This window comes from Arachis ipaensis, chromosome B09, assembly GCF_000816755.2.
Source record: "Arachis ipaensis cultivar K30076 chromosome B09, Araip1.1, whole genome shotgun sequence".
Taxonomy (NCBI): domain Eukaryota; kingdom Viridiplantae; phylum Streptophyta; class Magnoliopsida; order Fabales; family Fabaceae; genus Arachis; species Arachis ipaensis.
The window spans coordinates 7,157,455-7,178,289 of NC_029793.2; the positions used below are offsets into that span (position 1 = coordinate 7,157,455).

At 30.2% G+C, this 20,835-nt stretch overlaps 2 protein-coding genes across 2 annotated transcripts; both read left to right on the forward strand.

Annotated features, from left to right (window-relative positions):
* Positions 259-2,229, forward strand: LOC107617382 (glyoxylate/hydroxypyruvate reductase HPR3). The gene is made up of 2 exons (XM_016319141.2): positions 259-849; positions 1,646-2,229. Exons 1-2 carry the CDS (start codon positions 400-402, stop codon positions 2,138-2,140), a joined length of 945 nt encoding a protein of 314 aa, XP_016174627.1. The 5' UTR covers positions 259-399; the 3' UTR covers positions 2,141-2,229.
* On the forward strand, positions 17,160-20,731 carry LOC107617379 (glyoxylate/hydroxypyruvate reductase HPR3). The gene is made up of 2 exons (XM_016319139.2): positions 17,160-17,697; positions 19,928-20,731. The coding sequence occupies exons 1-2, from the start codon at positions 17,236-17,238 to the stop codon at positions 20,447-20,449; spliced, it is 984 nt and encodes a 327-aa protein (XP_016174625.1). The 5' UTR covers positions 17,160-17,235; the 3' UTR covers positions 20,450-20,731.

A 20,835-nucleotide genomic window follows, 5' to 3' on the forward strand; every position in this document is an offset into this window, starting at 1 on the left:
AGCAATATTAAAATACATTTAATTTAAATTAATTAAATTAAATACAATAAATATATATTTAAATTAAATTAATATGCATATAACCTAATTCAGTTTAAAACATTGGTATAACTTTTAACTGAATTTATTTTATATTTGTGAATTACCCTTGGTTCTTATATCTTTGTTTAATTTAATTATTTTAGATTTTAAAAATAATTTTACCTGCCAACATTTTTTTGGCTTATACTTATCAAAAGCATAATGCAATACCAGCACGAAACATACCATTAATGAAAGTTGGAATCTCTGACAATGAGTGGGTCCCACAAAAGCGAGCCTCGTCGCCATGGACCTTGACAGCTGATGACTTGTTAGTAAACAGATCGGCGAGTGAGTGACTGAAATCTGAGTGCAGCCATGGATTCAGAGCTTCCAGCGCTCTTGGTCTTGGGTCCTCCAATGGTTTTCAAACTCTTCCAATCTCACTACTCTCACAAATACCGTTTCCTCAATGCCTTTTCTTCTCACCTACCACTCCCCGAATTTCTTCAAACCCAACAAACCCACCCTTCCTCCGTCCGCGCCATCCTCTGCAACCCGCGACAGCCGGTCACTGCTGACGTCATCCGGTCACTCCCCTCCCTCGGCATCGTCGCTACTACCACCGTTGGTGCTGACCACATCGACACCGCCGAGTGCCGCCGCCGAGGCATCCAGGTTGTTACTCTCGGGTCACAGTTTGCCCCCGATGTTGCTGACATGGCCGTGGCGTTGCTGATCGACGTCATGTTCAAGATCTCTGCCGGTGATCGGTTTGCCAAGAAGTCGATTCATTTCAAGCCATGGAGCTTCCCTTCTGGTTCAAAGGTAACCCACACTTTCACTCTTTATGCTTGTTCAATACTTATTGAGAGAACATGTAATGTGTTATATTGAGAACGGTTTTGTTAGCAACTATTTTTCTTTTTAACAAACCATCAAAGTAACTAAAAATAATATTAGCTGATTATTGATTTTTTGAATGAGTTAATTATCAGTTTCTTTAACATCATTTATCATTTAATATATATACTGTATATGAAGAGAATTTTGTTAGGTATTGGCACACAAATTTATACCATTTTCGAATAGCAAGTGGGAGGTATAGTCCCGCTTAGATTTAATGTCGTTAAGATTTTGAATCGGGCATGGTGTCATCTCATCTTTGACTTGATTCCTCTGAAGTTTTTTTGTGGATGTGCATATATGAATCTCAGAATTTTCTTTGAAAAAAAGTGTCTGTGGCCAAAGTCAATGAATGTTAGATTATCTAACACCACTAGTGTGGTAAGATTTTTGGGGCTGTCTAACCCTTTTTTTTAATCGGTATATGTTTCACCCGCAACTATATTTGCATTTTAATTTTGTGTTTTTAGTGCGAAAGGACGATTTCGATGTCATCCTTCATGATTGAGAGTGGTGTCAAGTGTGCATGTAATATTACCAAATGAAAAAGGGAATCAGTGTTTAACTCTGTTTGTAGTGGTCAGAGGATGATTAATAACTTGTCCAGGCCCTATGTATAGGGAAGTGATACTACTTAGAATTGAACTGTTGAATGAAACAATGAAAGTAGTTTGATGTTTGAAATGAATGATAACTAGTTTTCAACTTTATGTTTCAGCTAGGAGGCAAGAGAGTTGGGATTATAGGATTGGGAAGAATTGGTGGAGAAGTTGCCAAAAGGCTAGAGGCCTTTGATTGCATAATCATGTACCATTCAAGGAACAAGAATCCATCAGTCTCATACACTTTCTACTCCAATGTGGTTGATCTTGCCTCTAACAGTGATGTTCTTATACTTTGTTGTCCATTAACTGAGCAAACAAAGTACATAGTCAACAAGGAAGTAATGTTAGCATTGGGGAAGGGTGGCATTATTGTAAATGTTGGAAGAGGAGCTCTAATTGATGAAAAGGAATTGGTGCAATGTTTGATGAAAGGGGAGATAAGAGGTGCTGGTTTGGATGTGTTTGAGAATGAGCCTAATGTTCCCAAAGAGCTCTTTTCATTGGACAATGTTGTCCTTTCACCACATGCTGGTGCAATTACATTAGATTGTTTCATGGATGCATGTGAACATGTGGCAAAGAGTTTTGATGCCTTCTTCTCAAGTTAACCCCTTATTATTTCTCCTGTGTCTTCATGTACACTTGCAAATTCACTTATCCAGTACACTTCAATTTTTACGAATTTAACTTAGATGAATTTAAATCCAATTTAATTATCGATCCAATCGAATTAATTGATGGGTTTATCAGGTTTTCGATTTGATAAACCAAGCCTAATTTATAATATTATTTTAGAATCAAATCAAAGGGCCGGGTAGGAATGACCTCAACCGTGCATGTCTAATGTCTTTGTTAAAGTGACTGGAGCAGTACATGTAATACAATTTGCCAAGATTTTTTTTTAAATAAAAAAAAGCTCAACACACTAGAGTGGAGCAATAAAATAACAGAAAAGACAGAAAAAAGGATCAAACCTCTGCTATCTCTAGTATTGCCATCAACAACCAAAAGAGTGAAAGTCAGTCCAATTCTTGTAGCTCAAAACGTCATTCTTTAAATGTCCTCAACACCTGCTTCTCTTTTGTTAAAAATTCTGTCATTTTGTTCCAGATATTTCAGATCACTGCAAAAAATTCAGTCAGCAACATCTTTTGTTCCTCTCTACTATTATGCATGCCAGTCCAACTCTCAAACTGCCCTCTCATGGTTCTTGGGACGGCCTACGGTCTATCTAAATATCTCAATCAAGCGCACCACATTTGCCATGTAAACTCACAGGAAAGAAACAAATGGTGAACAAATTCTATCTCCTTTTTACACAAGACACAAAGATTGTCATTCTGATGAATAACGCCTAGTCTGCTCAACCGTTCTTTAGTATTCACCCTGCCTATTAGAACAAACCAACCAAAAAGCTCAATCCTGGAAGGAACCAATCCTTTTTAAATTGAACTAGTGAAACTGTAGTTCGTAATCTCTTCCAAAAGAGTCTTGGATTACAATACCTGCATAAAAAAGTTAGTAAAAAAAATACTTTTATTGTCAAATTTGTCAAGATTTTTACATCTAACAAAGTTAAAGTAATTAGTAGACACACGCAAATAAAATTCCTTTTCTATATAAAATTGTAATAAATCTCAAGATATGACTCCAAGTAGAATCATCATATCAGCATGGTTTGGAATCGTGAGAGGAGAGAGTGGTGGGATTGCAGCAACACTGTGCAACTACAATAGCAAAACCGCCAGGCAATGACTGTGTTGGGCAGCCAAGACCAGTTCGGCAACCGGATATGGAGATGAGACAGGTATCACACAAGGTTACTAGTTGTCATGCACAATTGTTATTGCTTATTAAAGGTTATTTTTTATTTGATAATACTATAATTTTTAAAAAAAAATTATTTTTAAAAACTAATTTTCATAAATTACTTTTAAAAAAGAAAAGTTTTATCAGCCTAATCACTTAATTGTGTGCAGAGTTTAAAATTAATTTTTAAAAATATTATTCTTCATTAGTATATTCAATAAAATAAATTGGGATTATTCTGTGATTATTCATGGAGTTCCATCGAATACTTTGCCAACTATATTAACAAAAGATTGTAAAAATATCAAAAGTACTTTCGATATAAAATAAATAAAATAAAATTAAAGTACGTATCATTTAGGACGAGTTAAAATTTATTTTGATCTCTGAAAATTATATTTGACTTTAATTTTGATTTCTAAATTCTAATTTACCTAAATGAGATTCCTAAATATTGAATTATGACTCACATTTATCTCTGGAGTTATTTCTGATAATGAAAAACTGATGTGATACGTTTAGCTTGTCAAGGTGTATATCTGAGATCTAAATTGCCATGGTGGAAATGTAACACTTATATGATGTGGCAAATTAAAGGTTGTTGATGCTCAATTTAACCCTAAGTTGTAGCTCTATTTCCACAATATGCTAGAAGCTTTGCTTAGAAATATGATAAGTTCAACCAAGCCAAACTAAGTTAACGTGCCATATTAGTTTTATGTTAACGAAGATAATTCTAGGAACAGATATGAGTCATGATTCAATATTTGAGAGTCTCAATTGAATAAATTAAAGTTTGAGAGTTAAAATTGAGATCAAGTGTAAATTTTCGAGTTTAAAATAAGTATTAACTCTTTAGGACAGCATGATGACAAGTTTTATATGTGTAGAAATTTGTTGTCTTTCTTCTAGTAGAATAAGTGTCTAGAAAGAAAGTATAATTAAAGATATAGTGAGTTCTATGATATAGAAGTGATTGTCTTTCTATATGTGTAGAAATGTAGTGTCCACTTTCTTATTATGCCAAGTGTATATGAGAGAGAATTAGAAGTGACACCTTAAAGTGAATGTTCAGATGCAACACTGACATTTACTATTCTCAGCACTTGAAGGATTAGTAACATTTTTAAATCTAATTAAATTTAGGTGGGTTAATTAAAGTGAGAGAATCAAAGGAGACAATAGACTTACTTGAGTTGGGCTTTTTTTTATATTGATTATTGTGATGATTAAGATCTGGGTCAATAAAAATGACTCCAAGTAATTTCGGATTATGGTTCCTTATTTTATTTTTTTATTATTTATTATATTGCTGAGATCTGAGTCATTTAACAACGAAATTTTTTGTAAAATACAAAAGATCTGCAATTGAAGTCGAATTGAATTGTTTAGAAGTAATACTTTAAAAAAGTCTAATTATTTTTATGTATCTTCATATGAAAAAATATTTATACCATTAATTATATCTTTATAATAAAATTGTTTGATATATTCCATTCAAATTACATGTTATGATTGTCAAATTGGTATATTGAAAATTTGATATCATTATATTTTAATGAAGTATATAAATATTTAACGAAGTACTTTTTTATATATGCTCAATCAATAGTTGAAATTCATTCAACTTCTTTTATAGCTTTTTAAAAAAAAAAATATTACGGTCATATTATTATTATTATTAAATGTCATTATGTCACGTTAATAAAATTGGTACATATAAAAATAATATACTATGAAAATGTCTACGTGTAATAGAGTATATTTATTTCCTTAAAGCTTTTAAAGCTTTATAAAGTGAATGCAAGTAAGATGCTATTTTTCATGACTTCATTTGTTATCCATTCTTTTTTCATAATTATTAGTGCTATAAAAAAAATATGATAGCATAAAGCAGTTGAATTATGAGTTTAAAATTTAAATAATTATTATTACGGAAAAACCGAAAAAAAAAATATTTGGACTCATATTAATATTCACACAATAATATAATGATTAAGGGTCGAAATAAGAGAGAACCATAAAATAAAAGAAGGTGAATTCTACCACGTAGAAGAAAGATTCTTTCTATATGTGTAGAAATTTGTTGTCATGTTTTTAGTAAAATAAGTGTCTAGAGAGAGAGTACAATTACAACTATAGTGCAAAACAAAAGTTGATGTTGATGCATAATGTGGACTCCACTGTAGTGGATTAATTTCATCAATAATTTAATAATGTAAATTTGATTAGATATTAATTATGAATGATAATGATGAGCTGGTTTTTGTTTTTTTTTTCTTTAATGGATTTAAGTTTTTGGGCCCATGCCATTTTTTTCTTGGATTTGGGTCTTAATCAATTTTTTTTTATGAAAAACGAAAATAATAAACATAATATATTTAAATTTTTTTTGGGTTTAGGTCTTAATTAATTTTTTCTGTGTAGATGTAAGTGTTGATTGATTTTTTTTTAATGAAAAGTGGACACTTTTTTTTTGTCATGAAAGCTGTATTTTTGTGTTCTTGAAAATATTAGTTTAGTCTTTTGCACATATTATTTTTATTCTAATACTATTAATAATCTCATTGTTAATAATATTTTAGACTATAATCATTCATTAGTTATGATTTTATTATTAGTTATATGGTTAATTTTGTAGTAGGTAAATTAATCATTAGTTATATAATTAATTTTTGTAGTAAGATACATAATTTACGTTATAAAAAAAATATAATAGTGCACCAGAATAAAATGGTTTAGCATTTAGAATTTAATTTTGGTTCGTTTAGGGTTCACTTTGATGATAATATTTTTGGTAGGTGATAAAATTTTTGTATTGTAACAATTGTAAATCGACGATAGAATTTAGTGTTTAATTAGAATTCTTTTCGTAAAACCTTGGTAAAAATTTTGAATATATTTAGTTAATATAGTTGTTAGAATTTCAAAATATAATTTATAATTTTTACTAAAAAATGAAATACGTATGCTTTTCTCATGAGTATTTTACTAAATGGCATCATGTTATTTAACAAGTTATATTCATGCTTGACAATAAATAATTTATTGATGTAAAAACGATCACAAAAAGAATATATTAGATGGATGCTAATTTAGAATGATTCATATATGTATATATATATATATATATGTGTATGTGTGTGTATGATCGGAAAGATTAAAATGAGGGTAAATCACATAAACAAACTGAATGCGTTCTAAATTTATATGAATGTCCAAAATACAAAGTGGTTATATGAATTTATTGCAAATTTTTGTCAAAACCATTAAATCTAAACCCATGAATTTGATTTACCTTGAGTGTGGTTCGATTATTATAGTTTCGATTTATCTCCATAGAAGCTGCTCCTATTAAATCGAAGCTATTGACTTCGTTTTAAGTAAATTAAATCAAATAGATTCGATTCACATGAGATAGTCTTCACTAAAATATTTTTCCATAATAAATTGATTCCAATGAATTCGATTTACTAATACACCTACTAATTCGAATCACATGTAATTGAACATTCATGTAAATTTAAGACTCATTCAGTTTATTTATATAATTTATCCTTAAAATGAATGTTGTCACTTTTATACATTAAATTAGTTAATATAGAGATTAAGTAGAGTATTATCTATTATTGGATTTGATATGATATCATTCTTTCATGATTTATTTAGGTGAATTTTATTGCTATTTTTTTCTTTTTTTTTTATATTTAATTTGTTCTAAAATTATGAAATGATAAGTATTGTTATAAAAATGAATCTTTTAAAAAATGAGCCTTATAAAAAATTTTTAAAAAATAATTATGTACTTTGTATTCATAATATTTAAATAAAGTCTAACATATTAAAATTGGACTAAAAGCCATTTAAATTCTTTTTGTTGTTTCATTATTTTTAAACTTATGAATAAAATGGTTTAGTTATTCAAATTTATTGTTACTTGATTTAGGGTTTAGTGTAAGATGCTTTAAGATTTAGGTTTTAGTGTAGAAAATTTTAGAATTTAGAATTTAGAAATATATTATTTAGAATTTAGAGTTAGATGGTTTAGAGTTTAAGATTAGATTAGTTTAAGTTTCATGATTAAGAAATCAGGGTTTGTTGTTTATTGTTAGAGATTAAAATTAGATGGTTTAAGTTTTTCATTCTAAAATTGGATTGCTAAGTATTTTAATATTTAATGATAAGGGGTTTAGTGTTTACGATTGACATTTTTGATAAAATTTAAAAAATAGATACAGTGTTGATGATCATATTTTTTATACTTAACAATGTTAATTTAGTTGTTAATTCATTTATGTGTAGATTAATTTAATGATAACGTAAATTATGTGTAGGTTAATGGTTAATGTGAAAAAAATATTTAAGTAATTGTTATTTAAATTTTTACTTGCTAATAAATTATTTTTAAAATAAAGATACGGTGAATAACTGAATTTATAAAAAATTATTGTTTTATTGGTTAGAATGGTTATTTGAATTTAGAATTTAATTTCTTGTGTGTTAGTTAAATTTAAAGCTGTTAATATTTGATAATAGGTATACTTATTGTTGGTCAGAATTTTATCTTTGTGTTGACAAAAGATTGCTTTTGGGACGTGACAAATTATGATGGTAGTAATATGTTGAGTGTTGTTGAAGAAGAAATACTAAAAGTAATTCTCATAAGGTAGAAGGCGCTTGAATTAATAAAAGAAGATATGTTTTAATTAATAATTTATATTAGATACATTCAAGGTTAATTTAATAATGTATAAAAATTTTGACTTTTATTATATATAATTATGTAGACATTTGTTGTGGTGTGTAAAATTTTTGGTCAAATTGTCAAAAAAATTAAATGGTTTATTTTAGNGTGGGTGGGGGTGGGGTTTTATTTTTTTTAATATTATTTTTATTAATAGTTAAGGGTAATTTGGTCCAAAAAAATAGAAAAGGACGATTTTATAACGTTTTGTAATGTTGAGGATGATTTTAATAAGAAAAAAAGGTCGGGGACGATTTTGATTTCGACTCCAAACCTTGGGGACGAAAAAAGTACTTATCCCTTAGATTTATTTGTGAGGCTCAAGCGTTTAAGAAAGGTGGTCTTCGACTTGTTCTACGTCATTGAGCCACTGTCTGAGTTGGTGTGTTTGAAAGGACAGAGGGTGGTACCTGCAAGACATTCCGATGTCCAAGTCAGAAAGGGGTTAAGCAGGTTTAAATATATTAGAACTTAAAGATACCTGAGAGGTATCAGTGTATTTATAGGTGATGTGTTAATAACCATTGTTGGAATAGTTCCACTTCTGATAGTGGATAACCGTCCCTTTATCTTAGGATTGTTGGGATTTCCCTTCTAGAAATGAAAAAGAGATTTATGGAGACAGTTATTCACTTAGATAAGTGTTAAGTGCCTGCTTACGTCGAATCTGACCTCTTGAAGGAGGTTAGATAAACGACGAACACCAACCTACTACATTGGGCCTTTTAACTTGATTTGGGCTTGACTTTGTTATTTAAGCTATGGTATAAACAGTATTATTATCTAAATGCAAGAAATTAAAGGACACTAACATATAAAGTATATATATTAATGTTCAATTTTGATAAAACTTAGGTGAATTCTATCATGTAGAAGAAAGATTCTTTCTATATGTATAGAAATTTGTTGTCATGTTTTGAGTAGAACAAGTGTCTAGAGAGAGAGTACAATGACAACTATAGTGGAAGACAAAAACTGATATGTGAACCCCACTGCAATGAATTAATTTCATCAATAATTTAATAATGTAAAGTTGATTAGGTATTAATTATGAATGATAATGATGGGCTGATTTTTGTTTTTTTTCTTTAATGGATTTAAGTTTTTGGGCCAGGCCATTTTTTTTTTGGATTTAGGTCTTAATTGAATATTTTTTTTATGAAAAACCAAAATAATAAACATAATATCTTAGGGATTTGGGAGTTATTTAAATTTTTTTTTGTTTGGGTCTTAATTAATTTTTTCTGTGTAGATATAGGTGTTGATTGATTTTTTTTTAATGAAAAGTGGACACTTTTTTTTGTCATAAAAGATGTATTTTTGTGTTCTTGAAAATATTAGTTTAGTCTTTTGCACATATTATTTTTATTCTAATACTATTAATAATCTTATTGTTAATNTAATCTTATTGTTAATAATATTTTAGACTATAATCATTCATTAGTTGTGATTTTATTATTAGTTATATGGTTAATTTTATATTAGATAAATTAATCATTAGTTATATGGTTAATTTTTGTAGTAAGATACATAATTTACGTTATAAAAAAATTATAATAGTGCACAAGAATAAAATGGTTTAGCATTTAGAATTTAATTTTGGTTCGTTTAGGATTTATTTTGATGATCATATTTTTGGTACGTGATAAAATTTTTGTATTGTAACAATTGTAAATCGATGATAGAATTTAGTGTTTAATTAGAATTCTTTTCGTAAAACCTTAGTAAAAATTTTGAATATATTTAGTTAATATAGTTGTTAGAATTTCAAAATATAATTTATAATTTTTACTAAAAAATGAAATATGTATGTATTTTTCATGAATATTTTACTAAATGGCATCATGTTATTTAACAAGTTATATTCATGCTTGACAATAAATAATTTATTGATGTAAAAACAATCACAAAAAGAATATGTTAGATGGATGTTAATTTAGAATGATTCATATATGTATATATGTGTGTATGTGTGTGTATGACCGAAAAGATTAAAATGAGGGTAAATCACATAAACAAACTGAATGCGTTCTAAATTTATATGAATGTCTAAAATACAAAATGGTTATATGAATTTATTACAAATTTTTGTCAAAATCATTAAATTTAAACCCATGAATTTGATTTACTTTGAGTGTGGTTCGATTATTATAGTTTCGATTTATCTCCATAGAAGCTGCTCCTATTAAATCGAAGCTATTGACTTCGTTTTACCTAAATTAAATCGAATAGATTCGATTTACATGAGATAGTCTTCACTAAAATATTTTTCATAGTAAATTGATTCCAATGAATTCCATTTACTAATACACCTACTAATTCGAATCACATGTAATTGAACATTCATGTAAATTTGAAACTCATTCAGTTTATTTATGTAATTTATCCTTAAAATGAATGTTGTCATTTTTATACATTAAATTAGTTAATATAGAGATTAAGTAGAGTATTATCTATTATTGAATATGATATGATATCATTCTTTCATGATTCATTTAGGTAAATTTTATTGCTATTTTTTTTCTTTCTTTTTATATTTAATTCGTTCTAAAATTATGAAATGATAAGTACTGTTATCAAAATGAATCCTTTTAAAAAATGAGCCTTATAAAAAATTTTTAAAAAATAATTATGTACTTTGTATTCATAATATTTAAATAAAGTTTAACATATTAAAATTGGATTAAAAGCCATTTAAATTCTTTTTGTTGTTTCATTATTTTTAAACTTATGAATAAAATGGTTTAGTTATTCAAATTTATTGTTATTTGATTTAGGGTTTAGTGTAAGATGCTTTAGGATTTACTGATTTAGGTTTTAGTGTAGAAAATTTTAGAATTTAGAATTTAGAAATATATTGTTTAGAATTTAGGGTTGGATGGTTTAGAGCTTAAGATTGGATTAGTTTAAGTTTTATGATTAAGAAACCAGGGTTTGTTGTTTATTATTAGAGATTAAAATTAGATGGTTTAAGTTTTTCATTCTAAAATTGGATCGCTAAGTATTTTAATATTTAATGATAAGAGGTTTAGTGTTTACGATTGACATTTTTGATAAAATTTAAAAAATAGATACAATGATAATGATTATATTTTTTATACTTAACAATGTTAAATTAGTTGTTAATTCATTTATGTGTAGGTTAATTTAATGATAACGTAAATTATGTGTAGGTTAATGGTTAATGTGAAAAAATTATTTAAGTCATTGTTATTTAAATTTTTATTTGCTAGTAAATTATTTTTAAAATAAAGATACGGTGAATAATTGAATTTGTAAAGAATTATTATTTTATTCGTTAGAATGGTTATTTGAATTTAGAATTTAATTTCTTATGTGTTAGTTAAATTTAAAGCTGTTAATATTTGATAATAGGTATACTTATTGCCGGTCAAAATTTTATCTTTGTGTTGACAAAAGATTGCTCTTGGGACGTGACAAATTATGATGGTAGTAATATGTTAAGTGTTGTTGAGGAAGAAATACTAAAAGTGATTCTTATAAGGTAGAAGGTGCTTGAATTAATAAAAGAAGATATGTTTTAATTAATAATTTATATTAGATACATTTAAGGTTAATTTAATAATGTATAAATATTTTGACTTTTACTGTATATAATTATGTAGACATTTGTTGTGGTGTGTAAAATTTTTGCTCAAATTGTCTAAAAAATTAAATGGTTTATTTTAGATTTAAAAAGATAAAAGTAAAATAATTATAATAATTTAAAACTTATTAGCAAAAATAAATCAAACGAAATTAGGCATCAATTAAAAAATATCGTATAGATGGCTAAATTATGTATATATTAACATGTAGTCATGTAAGTGATCACTTAATAATATGTAGATAGATATATTTATACTAATAATTAAAAATATAAAATATTTATACATATGCAAAAAGATAATATAGATTAAATTAGATGGCTTTGATAGATATTTTTGTTTAAAAAAATGTTAATAATAATAATAATAATAATAGTAGTAGTTGTTTTGGGGCTTTGACCTTTGGACAGAGATGGATGGGACGTGAATCTTCTGAAGAAAGAAATAAAAAAAATTCAATTAAGACCCAAATTCAGAGAAAAAAAATGACCTGGCCAGAAATTTAAATTCATTAAAGAAAAAAAAATAAAAATCAGTCAATCATTATCATTCATAATTAATACCTAATCAAATTTACATCATTAAATTATTGATGAAATTAATCTACTACAGTGGGGTCCACATTCTATATCAACATCAGCTTTTGTCTTCCACTATAATTGTAATTGTATTCTCTCTAGATACTTGTTCTACTAAAAACATGACAACAAATTTCTACACATATAGAAGGAATCTCTCTTCTACATGGTAAAATTCACCTAATATTTATAGTTAATAAATTTGAATTCTTTAAATTTTGAATTTTTACTTGAAAAGGTAAAGTGTGATCTCTCATCTTTAAATGTTTTATTTTTTATTTTTTTTAGTTCTATCTTTAAAATAAATTATGAAAAATCATACTTTATATTTAATAAAATTCAAAATTTAGAAAATCAAAATCTATTGATAATATATCGAAAGTCCTATGTAAGAACTAGGAAGGAATACAATTAAATCAAAGCATCAATCAAAAGCATAACAAAATTTAAATATTTTCTACATTTTTATTCTGATTTCACCGTTATTGAAAAAGTCAAATAGTTTCATCAGGTCTCCGATTCCAACCATGAATTTCTCGAAGCAAAATAGCGCATTCAGTTTCCTTCTCCGCTTCAGACAGGTGCAAGGCTTCCGTAGCTACCGTAGCTATCCCCACGCTCCTAGCACAAGATATATCCGGTTTTGATTTTGGTTCTGGCCCTTTTGGTTTTGGTTTTGGTTCGGTTCTTCTAGGCACTACCGTTACCGTAGTGGCGACGAGGACGTTTACGCTTGCACCGTTGGAGGAAGAGCTCTGTGTAACTGCCTTAGAATTATTAGGGAGTTGGATTTGTGTCCTTGTCTGCATCTCGTTCACTTGTGGAGTCGTAATCATCTCCGCTTACGTTGAATTTGAGTCCCTACCTCCTCCTCTAGCTCTTTTATGCGGATGCATAGTACCAAATATATTGAAATAATAATAAGAGTAAATAGTTAATTTTTATCATAAAAAATTTAAAATTTTGACAAAACTAACTATAAAAAATTTAAATTAACGTTATACCTATGAAAAATATATATTGTCTGACAAAAATATTTACTTATTAAATTTAGTATTGACTCTTTTGTACAATTTTTAAATGATCCTTTTTATTATCTTATCAATCACACTCCTCTTAAACATACCTATCACGGTCCTCTGTAACATAACTGAATCAAACATACAACCCTAATAATAATCCTCAACCCCTTCACCTCCCTCACTCATCGTTTTCAGCCACTCAACTTCTTAATCTCCACTTTTGCTGGTTCAACCTCATTCTCTCAGTCGGAGAGGCGGCCTCACTCACCATAATCACCTCCTTATCCTTTCTCGTACGCCACCCTCAGCTGGCTCAGCCACCTCCAGTGATCTCCAACTCCCCTAGATCGTTGCCGTCAGCTTAGTCCCTGCCAGATCTACTCCTTCTCGCCATAAACTCGAGACTAATTCATAATTTCTACTACTCAACATCCATTCAAAACATTCAGAAATAAAAATTCCAGATTTACAATAGGAGTTTCTGGATCTGGTACCAACCTCCCTGGATGCAGAATCAAGCTCTCTGAAGGAAGGCAGTTGTGGACGGTGCAAAATAGACTCGGCTGAAGAAGCCGACGATAGAACCTCCTTGAACACCAGTGTCGCGCGACAAACGGCCAGCAACAGCGTCGTTGTGAAGGAAAAGCGGAGCAAAGAAGACGAAAACAAGTTCTATTTACCTTGATGGAGCAGCAATGGGGAAGGGCGAAGATCTCGGATCTCGTGGGTTCCGTCGCGAACTTTTGATCGTGGCTATGCCACCACCACTCAACGGCGGTTTTTCCTTGGGACCGGAAAGATGAGACGCGAAGCCACGGATGATGACGACGCCACCAGAGAGAACAATAGCAGGTAGGGGTGTTCAAAACCGATCCATACCGAACTAAATCGACCTACCAAACCAAAAAAACTGAAAAACTGAAAAACTGAAAAAAACATGTTTTGCTGTTTTTATTGCGGTTCAGTTCTTATAATGAAAACCCCAACCGAACTGAACCGATAAAGTAAAAAACCCTAAAAAAACCAAGCCCGTCCCCACCCCCAAATGAACGTAACCTAACCTAACCCAGTAACCCCCCAAGCCCCACCCCAAACTAAACCTAGCTGCTCTCTCCCTAGGTCTCATAGCCTCGCTCTCTGCACCTCCCAACACCGGCGAGAGACCGTTCCTCCCACCACCTCGCAGTGCTGCTGACCTTCCTCCTAGCATCGCCGAATCTTTCCTTCCACTACTCTCAGGTCCTCCTCGCGGACAGAGCAGCCCAGCACACAGCCAGCCACAGCTAGCGCCCAGCAGCCCACCACCACCCTCGCAAGTCGCACCCAACACCACCCACTCACCCAGCGGACACAGAGCACCGTTTGAAGTCAGATATGGAGCCCGAACCACCGATTAAGGTATGTAACTTGACTAAAATTGATGTTTTATTTGTTGTTCATTTCCAATTGCTTCAACTGCTTTTGGTTTGTTTTGTTCTATTGAATTACTGAAACTGCTTCTGTTTTATTTTGTTTTGTTGTTCTGTTGAATTACTGAATTATTTTTAAAGTGATTTAGTATGATTTATCAAGTGTTGGAGGTTCTGGATCTTGATAGGGTTAGATTGAAATCAGTATGCTAAGATAAATTTGAATAATGGAAAAATGGAAGCAGATTTAAAGTATTAGATTACCTTCGTCATTGTATCTAATGATTTAGTATATGTTATGAGAAACTGGATATTGTTGAATTACTTTATTGTTGGTATTGTTGCTAGTTGTTTAATAATTTTGTAAATTGCTTGATTTTGTAAATCGCTTGTAAATTAATTTTGTTGTTTAATGTATTTGTTTATGTAGTTTGATGTCACTTCAAGTGAGAACATGGGTGACACTGGATTGCCGCCGGTTCCTTTTCCGAATGAATCAACAAGCATCAGATCTCCGACTGCATTGCCTGCTGTGCCAGCTCCTCGTAGAAACACAAGGAAGCTTGCTAGTAGAGGCCGAAGGAAAAGGTAGGTTGTTGAAGAAGCTCCTGTTGATGACACTGCTGAAACTGAGACCGACAAAGGTAAGAGAAAGCCTTGTAGACCTAGGTCTTAGATATGGGATCACTTTACTAAAGATGAAACTAGTAATCCACAGTACCCTAGAGTTAAATGCAATTGGTGTGGGGCTAGTTATGCTTGTGATACACATAAAAATGACCCCAATAACATAAAAAATCACTTGTTGTCGCAATGCAAAAAATTTTCAAAGGAGGTATTAGATCGTACCCAAAAGATTCTTTGTTTTCAAGATGTGATAAAAGATGATAGGAAAGGGATAGGTAGTTCACCTTCTGTCGTGTCATTTGATGTTGATCTTTGTAGATAAGTACTTGCTAGAATGATTATTGTGGATGAATTGCTTTTTTCGCATGTTGAGGGGGAGGGTCTTCGTTACTATACAAGTTGTTTGCAACAGAAGTTTCCAATTCCTGGAAGACTCACAGTTGTTAGGGATTGTTGGAAGCTTTATTTGAATGAAAAAATTAAGTTGAAGTCTGTTTTAATTTTAATCAACCAAATCAAAATGTATGTTTGACAACTAATTGTTGGTTATCTCTGCAAAACTTGAACTATCTTTGCCTTACTGCTCATTATATTGATGCTAATTGGAAACTGCAAAAAAGAATCTTGAATTTTTGTGCTATCAAAAATCACAAGGGAGAAACAATTGGTAGGAAGATTGAGAGATGTTTGTTGAGATGGGGGATATCGCAGATTTTTTCTATCACTGTTGATAATACTAGTTCAAATGATGTTGCCCTTTCTTACTTAAAAAGTAGAATGGAGGATTAGAACTTACATCCATTAAGAGGAGAATTTTTACATGTTAAATGTTATGCTCATATTTTAAATTTTATTGTGAATGATGGATTGAGAAAAATACATGATTCAATTTTAAAGATTAGAAATGCAGTTAGACATGTGCATGCATCACCAGGTCATACTGAGAGGTTTAAAACTATGATTCAGGAAGCTAGAATTTTGGGAAAAGGCAATGTGCATTTAGATATTTTTACCTGGTGAAACTCTATCTTTTTAATGCTTGGAAGTACTTTGAAATTTTAAAAGGTATTTAAACGATTGAGGGAGAGAGATTCTGAATATGCTATGATGGTTGGTGGGATCCTTAAATCTGAGGATTAGAAAAATGCAAGACATTTTGTCAAATTTTTAAAAATATTTTATGATGTAACTAACAAAGTTTCTACTTTAATATTTGTGACATCTTTTTAATATTTTAATGATTTTTGTAAAATATTATTTATATTTAAGTATTGGATAAAAATTTTAGATTGGTGCTTTTAAGTATGGCTGAAAAAATAAAGCCCAAGTACGATAAATATTAGAAAAATATAAAAAACACACGCATGATGATTTTCGTTGAGTAATAATATATGATGCCTTTTAATATGCTTGTATGAATCTTGACAATAGTTAAATAATGGATAAAATTTTTAAATGTGTATACGAGTGTATACTATATAATGTGAGTAGGTTTGTGATACCTAAAATAAAAAAGGTGGGTACTCCCATGAAGATATTATAATTGTCTTCATGTGATGATTTTTCTTTTTGATCCTTAGATGATGGAGTGTAGGGTTAGATTTTGATATGTTATAAAAGTGTTGTTTTTATTTGAAGTGTGGCCAAATCAATAAATCACACTTTTATACAAAGCATCTTCATAAAAAAATGTTTTTTGCATCTTGAGTCGCTCCCAATAAAAAATTGTCGAATCCATCTAAAAAAGCATAGTTTAAAGTTAAAACACATTATCTCTGAATACGAAAAAGAAAACAACTCTAATTCCCCACTCTGCATTCTCCAAAGAAAACACAACAGAACATTTAGCTGGAACCTGGAAGCAGACTATGAGTTACTAAGCAGATAAGTGGGAAGTGAGTGAAATATGAGTGAAACAATGACTTCAGAGCTTCCACCACTCTTGGTGATGGGTCCTCCAGCGTTGTATAGCCTCTTCCAATCTCAAAACTCTAACAAATACCGTTTCCTTGATGCCTTCTCCTCTAATCTCCCACTCCTTCAATTCCTTCAAACCCAACAAATCCACCCTTCCTCCGTTTGCGCCATCCTCTGCAACCCTCTACAGCCGGTCACTGCTGACGTCATCCGCTCACTCCCCTCCCTCGGCATTGTTGTTACGGTCAGCGTCGGATCTGACCACATTGACATCCCCGAGTGCCTGCGCCGCTGCATCCAAGTTGTCACTCTCGGGACACAGTTCACCGCCGACGTTGCTGACATAGCCGTCGCGTTGCTCATCGACGTCCAGTTCAAGATCTCTGCCGGCGACCGCTTCGCTAGAAACTGGGGTCCATGTAAGCCCTTGGCTTCTCCTTCTGGATCAAAGGTAACTGTCACTTGAGTGGTAGAGTCATGCATTTTTTGGAAGTTGATAATTAAAAAGTGGGAAAGTATAGGTAACCAATAATATTTTTGAATAATCTGTGAATAATGTGAATTAATAGGGTTAAAAGAGTGAATTAATATTAAATTTAATTAGTAGCATTAAATTAGAGTGTAGTGTATTTTTATTTGATTGATGGTTGTTCATATTGTTTAAAATGGTCATTGTTCACCTAACATTTCCCTTAAAAATTTTTAAATAATAATTTAGTTAATTTCTAGCGAATAGCGTTGAGCTTTTCTCTTTTAATAAAAATATATTTTTTTTTTTTTACTAAAAATATGAGACTCAAACCCGTAACCTCTTGTATGCGTATGGAGAGACTATACCATTTGAGCTATTACTCATTGACTAATAAAAATATTTTAACATTAGAAGAAAAAATTAATGCCATAAAATTAAGTAGTGTATATCCTTTTTAAATTATTCTATAGTATAGAACTATAGATAGATATTTCTATCCACACATAAGGAATTTATGTATCATCATCTATTGAGCGACACATTTTTTCTGCTACATTTGGGATGGTCAAATCTAACATTAACTCTCGTTAAATTTTGATTAGGGAGTTAATTAAATTTTTAATTAGAAGATGTGCTTTTTTTGGTATTAGGATATGTGTTTTTATTTGTCTGAATCACAATAATGGGTCCACAGCTGAAAATGCTTGGTCTCTTGGGATTAATCTTTTGCTTGAAATGATAGATTTTTTTTATAAATTATATGAATAATAAAATTACTTTATAGACCTAGTAAAAAAATGTAAAATTTAAAAAAAAACATGAAAAATTAGTTTTTTTAGAGGAATATTTTCTATTATACATCCGGTGACATTATTGTGCTAATGTTGTTTGTAATATTTAATTAATATCAATTTTAATCTTGATATCCAGAGTATAAATCCAATTAAAAATTTTTGTTCTGTAACTAATTTGGAACAAAATAAATGTTAGGAGCATTGTTGAAATTTTTAAAAAAATATTACCACATACATTGATGATATATTAGTTGGCTATTATCAAAATACATGTTAGCAAGTTAAGAAGAGTGTTATAATCTTTAATAAACGAGCATATGTTGACCAAATATTTTATATGTGTTTTATGTATGGTTTAGATTTATAACACATGTATAAATTAATTAAATAAAAAAAAATAAATGTCACATGGCATATACCTAATATTACATATGCGCATAAAACTCGATGCTTGTATAAATTAATGTGGTCAAAAGTCAAAACTGAAAAGGATTAAAAAAATATTCGATTAAAGCGTAATCTTAAGATTTCTATTACTTATTTAATAGGTAAATATTTATAAGTACATTGACATATAAATAGATAATTTGAGTGTAGTATTGTTACCACTTACCAGAACTAATATAATAAATATGATAGTACAAATTTAAATAATATCATACGTTGAAACTAAAATGTCTAAAATATTATAATTCTTAAAAATTAGTTTGTATATAAATATTTATGTTTAAGATTAAAATTAAACAAAGAATTTAATTTTAATGTACTGTCAGTGTAAAGTAGTTTTATACGTGCATTCAATTATGTAATGATACATTAGCAAAAATAACTACCTTTTACATTAATCACGTGAATAATCGTCCAAAAAAATGGATGTGATTACACGATTGTGTAAAATCATCAAAATTAAACTCTTAAAAAAAATCCTCATTATTTCATGCAAAAAAAAGGTTCCAACGGGTCTGATATTATGGTGTAAATAAAGTTGTTTTGTACTTGGCCAAGTAAAACAAAAATAGATTTCATAATTAAAAATAAACTAACTGATGACTAATCAACCTAGAAAAACAAAGTTTCATGGGAATCTCTGCTGCTCTGATCATTTCAAGTATAGCAAGTACTTAGTAAATTATGCCACACAACATCCTCATGTGTAGATAAAAGAAAAAGAAAATCATGTGGCAATGAATTTCTGAAAATTCTTTTTTTTTTTAATCCAAAATGTCAATGAAATTTAGATTATATGACCAGTGTGGCAAGATTTTTGGGGCTCTCTAAATAACATTATTCTTGTTCAGTATGTTTCACTAGCAACTATTTGCATTTTGATGCAAAGTTGTTATCCTCCTTTTTTTTCTACACTAAACTTAATAAATGTAAATTAGATGGATTGATGACTAGTTTTCAACTTTCAGCTAGGAGGCAAGAGAGTTGGGATTATTGGATTGGGAAGAATTGGTGGGGAAGTTGCCAAAAGGCTAGAGGCCTTTGATTGCATAATCATGTACCATTCAAGGAACAAGAATCCATCAGTCTCATACACTTTCTACTCCAATGTGGTTGATCTTGCCTCTAACAGTGATGTTCTTATACTTTGTTGTCCATTAACTGAGCAGACAAAGTACATAGTCAACAAGGAAGTAATGTTAGCATTGGGGAAGGATGGCATTATTGTGAATGTTGGAAGAGGAGCTCTAATTGATGAAAAGGAATTGGTACAATGTTTGATGGAAGGTGAAATAAGAGGTGCTGGTTTGGATGTGTTTGAGAATGAGCCTAATGTTCCCGAGGAACTTTTTGCATTGGACAATGTTGTCCTTTCACCACATGCTGCTGCTTACACATTAGATTGTTTCATGGATGCATGTGAACATGTAGCAAAGAGTTTAGATGCCTTCTTCTCAAGTAAATCCCTTATTATTTCTCCAATAACATGAAGAATTCAGGACCAAGTTTGCTTTTGTGGTTTTTGTAATTGAAATAAGGCCTTTCTTGGTTCAATGCTGTCAACTGGTCAACCCTATTTGACCATGGTGATTGATCATTTCCACTTATGTACCCACCTTAGAATAGAGAGGATGTAATTCGCTCTTCCTTATGTAGTTTCATTATTGGATACTTGCTTAATAATGCCATATAGTCGGCAACGGTTTAACCCCGTTTCAATAAAAGGGAAAATTTCGAATGTGTTTAGGGAGTGGTTTGAACTTTGAAGGGCACACCAACTCTGATTTAGGTGTTCAGTGTTTTGAAGGAATGCTTTTCTTTTTGTTTTTAAGTTTTATATATATATTATTTTGTGTTTGGTAAAAAAAAAATAGTT